Source organism: Egretta garzetta, unplaced genomic scaffold (genome assembly GCF_000687185.1).
Source record: "Egretta garzetta isolate BGI_Z169 unplaced genomic scaffold, ASM68718v1 scaffold230, whole genome shotgun sequence".
Lineage (NCBI taxonomy): Eukaryota > Metazoa > Chordata > Aves > Pelecaniformes > Ardeidae > Egretta > Egretta garzetta.
The window spans coordinates 2,020,984-2,026,983 of NW_009258281.1; the positions used below are offsets into that span (position 1 = coordinate 2,020,984).

General features: G+C 43.0%; 1 protein-coding gene across 1 annotated transcript in view; it reads right to left on the bottom strand.

The window, feature by feature from the left end:
- Positions 1 to 6,000, bottom strand: part of CPS1 (carbamoyl-phosphate synthase 1) — a 93,678-nt gene that overhangs the window by 67,696 nt on the left and 19,982 nt on the right. Inside the window, exons 7-10 of the mRNA XM_035891962.1 lie at positions 4,348 to 4,437; positions 3,210 to 3,338; positions 2,517 to 2,623; positions 1,987 to 2,128 (exon numbers count right to left, since the gene is read on the bottom strand). Of these exons, the coding sequence (XP_035747855.1) occupies positions 1,987 to 2,128; positions 2,517 to 2,623; positions 3,210 to 3,338; positions 4,348 to 4,437 (468 nt within the window). The remainder of the gene's footprint in view (positions 1 to 1,986; positions 2,129 to 2,516; positions 2,624 to 3,209; positions 3,339 to 4,347; positions 4,438 to 6,000) is intronic.

The window sequence follows — 6,000 nt, forward strand, 5'->3', positions numbered from 1 at the left end:
AACACACCTTAAATACTGATACAGGGCCTATGATCTCTGCTCTGCATTGTTTTCAGGCATGTGATGAGGTGGGACCACTGCTCTGGACAAACAATAGCTATGAAGGACCTAAACTGAGTTTGGAGACAGTACTTGTAGTTTCAGTTAGAGCCAGGAAAAACAGACTTCTTATTTGTGTGGCCTGATAGCACGAAGCAGCGTGGTCCACTGGGAGACTACCCTGTAGCTGTTGCTGCTTACAGCTCCCGATTCCAGATGGCAGCAGAGAAGTCCCTCAAGAGGGAACCCAGGAAAAAATAGTTCTGATACAACCTGATTCCCTTAGGAATGGACAAAGGAGTCCCAACAGCTCCTAGAGAGCAACACTGCCATCCAGAGCATGCTGGCATAGGACAGGGATAAGAGATGAGCTACTGACCACAGCCGATCCATTCTGGTATGAGTTTTCTGCCCTCAGTCTATCACGTTTTCCCTAAATGCTCATGCTACTTCTAGTTACATACAAATATCTTCTAAAAATATTCACTCTGTGGCTTGTCAGTATTTGGAAACATGTGTAGGCCCTGTCCAGCTGTGATCAGTCACAGGTCAGTCACAAGAAATGCTTTTTTCTCTTTCAAACAGAAGAATGCAACAGACTGCACGAGAGCCCATCCAACGCTGTTCCTGTTTGTGCATCCCATGGTAAACCAACATTGTTCCTTGTTCCTCTCCATCTATAAAGGTTTAGGAGACTGATGTTGCTTTGGGGCTCACAGAAAAACAGTCCTTTAGCTCACATAAAAGAATGTCGTGCTTCTAAATCCAGAAGACTCATGTCCAAACTTATCACCTGCTTTATGCAAAAGCATCATCACACTTGTCTCCAATCTTCAGCTAAAGCAAACATGAAAGGCCTGGGGATGAAAGGGTTCAGTTTGTCAACACAGCTAAAACAAACTCATTTCAAAAATTGAACCAAACTGTAGCAAGGTTTTGCTATTAATGTCTTGTTTGGTAACATTTGTCACTGTTTAGATACATCTGTAAGGATAAAGAAAACAGCAAATGAAAAACAAACTTATTCTAAAACCATCAGCTAGATACTACTGTTCCTCAATCCTGCAAAGCATAGGCATGATATGCCAGAACAGCACTGTTCAATCCGCCAAACTTAATGTGTGGCATTTATACAAAAAAAAACAGAGAGGCATATTCCCATGGGGGAAACTGCTGTTGAAAATACCTTCTTTTCAATGATTTTCTGATAAATAACAAGACTTCACTGGCTTGTACAACACTGGGCCTAAAGGACAAGATTTAAAACAGGCAATTACGAAGCCCGAGATCTGTCTCAATGTCTGTCTGACGTTGTCAAAACTGAGCTATGGGGTATTGTTTTCCTTCCTATGCTTTTCCCTGTTCAGTTGTGAACCTCCAGAGGCCAGGTGTTTTGTTGTTTTTTTTTTTCCCCTACATGGAAATCACTTGACATGAGACCTCTGCCTTAGATCCTGTAAGTTGTTCTCTAGAAGTAACTGCCTCTCTCTCTCATGACTTTAGTCCTTGGAATTCTATTTACAATAACAGACCAAATTAGACTGCAATAATATTCCTTTTCTGCACTGGGCAACACAGACCCAACACACAAAACAGTGACAGAGGCTAGCACACCTGCGGCACAAGCCCTGAGACAACAGTAGCTGAGTGAGCACCACTAATGGTAAGGAAATCACAGAAGTTAATAAGGCAGCTGTTCAAGGGAAGTCAAAAGGTCAACGCTGCAATCCCACACTTTGAGCTAGTATGGAAAACAGTGCTAATGGTCCACCTCCTTTTGGGCTCTAAGGCAGGGCCCCAAGTAGAGTAGATGGTCAGATCGTCAAATTTAATCCTGATAGCTAACTGTAATCTGATTGCAAGCTTCCAGGACGTGAAATAAAGTGAGACAGAGCCTTCAATCACTAGAGGCTGCTAGGTGCTGGTATCTGGAAAGCATAAGCTCACCTCATTTGTTTGATCATTGGCATTCACAAAGAGAGGTTTCCAGCCAGGTGGGAGGGTAGAGCAGTCGATGGCATAACCATGGTTCTGAGCAGTGATGACAGCCTGTCCGTTCATCACATTCAGGACAGGCTGGTTCTGTCCTCTGAAAGAGAAAGGATCAGAGAACATGGAAGTGCTAGATGTGACCAAATGCCACAATTAGGAAGAGCTGCTGACTGTGGGGCTATACATAGTAGTTCAATAGTAGCTGTTCAATACTGGCAACCAATCTCAAAATGATAAATCTGAGGAGAAACTTTGCTGTCCTTCAGTTTGATGGGGATCAATTACATCATGTACTTTCAAAACATGCAGTGCATGACATGGCAGTTTAAATTAAAGGCAAAGAGAATGGCTGGAATGAAGAAGTAACGTTGCTGCCATGCTAGGTCCCGTTAAGACAGTTCAGAAGCAAAGCACTGCTTCTTTGTGGCCTTTTGCAATGCTGAGCTGGTCTATCCGAGCCCTGGGAAGCAGAAGAGCTGCCGCACCTGTTGGCCATCCGCATCCTGTAGGAAGTAGCTCCAGCTGCTATTCCAGTGATTAGATTCCCCATGCTAATTCCAAACAAGGGCTCTGGGCGATTGCTCTCCAGGACCTAAAATGAAAAGGTTTTTAAGAGATACTGGAGTGTCTCTGTTCAGCAATTTCAGCATAAACCATGCTAATTCCGTCACAGCAGCCACACAGACTTGGGAAAAAGCTGAATGAAAGGGTGGCAACAGCCTATAAAAGAACGTTTCCTTCTCTCCTCTGCTTCCAAGGGAAGCCTCGGACCATAGCTTGATGTCTTGGTCTACTCAAGGGGAATAAGCAATGACACTCTGCATTACAGCCATTTAGTGCACGCCATTATTTCAAATGGAAGTACTGTGAAATCAGGGCTGTTCTTTTATAAAGTCACAGAGGTCCTAAAGAGCACAGGGTACTTTAAGGCACTGGTAAGGTAATCATGGTAATCATGCTTACTATGTATTGTTCACCAAGGTCTGTATAGCCTTATTGTAAATACTGGTCTGGAGACAACTCCCAGTGGACCAAGGTGAGGAATACCCCAGGCAGCTGAAATGACTGAACAACATTTGGTCCATAACATGTTAGTACAACCAATTGTTTAGATTTCAGGCACTTAAGAAAAAAAGCAAATAAACAAGAATATTTGGCCTATGGCTGTTACACTTTACCTTTCTGACATTCTGAATCACCTCCTGGGCCTTCATGGGATCCCCTGGACCTCCAGAAATTATAAGACCATCATACTCCATGCTGGTGAAATCATGGTCCCATGGAACCAAATGCACTTCTGCACCTCGCTGGGAAAAAAACAAGGGAACAAGAAATGAAGAGAGGAGGGGAAGAAATGAATTTGTGTCAAGAAGTTGCTCCTATGCTCTCATGTCACAGAGGCTGAGTTTGGATTTCAGTCATTCCTTTGCCAGGGACAATAATGAGGCTTCTCTCCATTACCTGCCCAGATTATTTTCTCACAACTGGTAGACTTAGTCTCTCTGAGCTGTCTCAGCATTTGTCAAGTTTGTCTTACTAATGGAATGCAAAAAATGTGTTCACTTTTACATGGTGCATTCATCCTACCTGCTAAAATAGGGCTTCACAGCCTTGTTCTATGACATGCCAGAAATAGTTCTGCACATCAAAAATTGGACGAACATCCACATTAACTGAAAAACAGAAACAGGGAAACCCTGTACATCTAGAAAATGAGAGGACACCACATTCATTCCTCCTGTGTGCCTAGAAAGGCAAGGACTGCTACACCACTGGGCTAACAACAGGAAAAGATTTTCACTGAATCATAGAATTAAAGAATAACTCAGGCTGGAGGGACCTCAGGAGATCATCTGGTCCAATCCTGCTCAAAGCAGGGGTAACAGTTGCTGACGGCATTGGTCAGCTGAGTTTTCAGTATCTTCAAAGACAGGCATTTCACAACTTTTCTGTGCCCGTGTCAGCCATTCACCACCCTCACTGAGAATCTTCTTCCCCCATTTATTTATTTTTGACAATGTTGGGTTGATCTTCCTTGGTTGTTCATTAGAGAGATTGTGCTTTGTCTTTTTAAAGCTCACCTTCTAGGAATTGTTCTCAGGGCTGAGAGGTTCCTATACAGGTCCTCTTCCTTACCCCCTCAATACAGTGTACCACATTCAGAAAACACCTCCCAGTCCATAAAAATCATCCTAAAAATTGTACCTCATTTTAGGAGGGAAACTGGATGTGTCGAGGTGGAATGAAGGCCAGTGAGTACAGGTGAGGCTTTTATGAAGCAAAACAAGAGATGAAGGATGTAAATCACTGACCTACCTTTACTAGCAGACGGATAATGTTGTGCTTCAATCCACAGTCAACAGCCACAACTTTAAATGGATTCCCTCTGCCATAAACCTTGACTTCCTATAAAAAGGCAGACCATGCTGTAAATGACAGATCATCCCCTGCCCCCAAAACACAGGGAAGAGAAGTAGAATAACTTTTCACCAACATGCAGCAACTGCTACTTAACAATCAATTTACATGGAAATCTCCAGAACTGGAAGACAGACATTAGCACTTCCTTCATTTTTCTATGAAAGTAGAAGTTATAATGCTCTATTATATACTGTTGATTACAGCAGTAACAGCAATCCCTAAGAAATCACTTGTTTCCATAGCTAATGACAAGCTTTTTTCCTGTGTTTCACCTCATTAGCACTGAAGCAGCAAGCCAGTTCTCAGAGATTATTGCAGCCCAAGAGAAATGCCAGATACACAGCGAGAGATTTTCAGCTGAAGTTATCCTACTGATGCCAGGGAAGCAAGGCTACTTCACATCAGCTACAGATCCATCACATTAAACACCACGCTGACCCTCCAGTCACAGTAAGACCAAAGCATAGCACAGCTGGAGATATCCTATAAGTGACCTCTAGTGCACCACACCAGCACAGACCAGGCCAATCACACCACAGAGCATGACCTATGTTCATATGGACCTCACAGTTTTATATATCCAACAACACTTCTCCTCCTCTCCCAGCTGCTGCTCCTTAACCCATTCCACAAAGTAAATTGTCACCAGTCCCAAATCTGGACCATTATGCTTTGTGCACCCATTTATCTATTGGTTGCAACCAGCATGGAAGACAGTGAAGTCAGACCACCGTACATTATATGGGCCTTAATACTGCAGCAGGCTGTATTGACAGACAGCTGTAGCACTGATGTAAGGTTATTTATGGACAGCTTCTTTCTGAAGCTTGCTGAATTATTTTACTTGTTACATGACTGCAGTTAGCACCAGGCTGGGATGTTATTCATCAATAAGCACATAAGGCAGCCTTCTTCCCTCTAAAAATAGACTGTGTTTACCTTCAGCTTCTGAAAGCTGATATTGGTAACTGCACTTTATCCAAAGTGGCTTTTCTCTTGTGCAATACACCGCAGAGAAAAAAAAAAAAAGTTGTGGGTTTTTTTTTTTATTTTTAAACTAAGTAGCTCCCTTTTAATCAGCTTCTTTGGCATTCATATTTCACAGCTGGGCCCCTTTATGAAAAGATGCTAAAATCCATGCCCAATATGCCTGGTGCTGGGTGATGAACTGAATCTTTTCATAGGAGGATTATGACCGGCCAGAAGGAAAAATAGCCCCTCTACAGGGAACCCAAGATGCAGTTCATTAGCAGAATATTACAACTCCTCCCTCTGTGTTATCCTAACTCAGTCCTTGTTTTAACTTTTATCTTCTCAAAGATTGAATTAAAGATATTTTTAGGATGCAAGAGCATGTCCTATGTGAGCACAGCTCTGATCACCATCAGGAGTGACTTACTGCCACGTTAGGAGCAAGGGTTGAAGACATATGGGTGCAAGGAGCCATCTCCCTTCACTACAAGGTTTCAAGCTGCAACACGTGAACTGCCAGTGGTCCCTAATCTACCTTTGAGGACATGACTCACCACAGAGCCAGTACTGTTACCA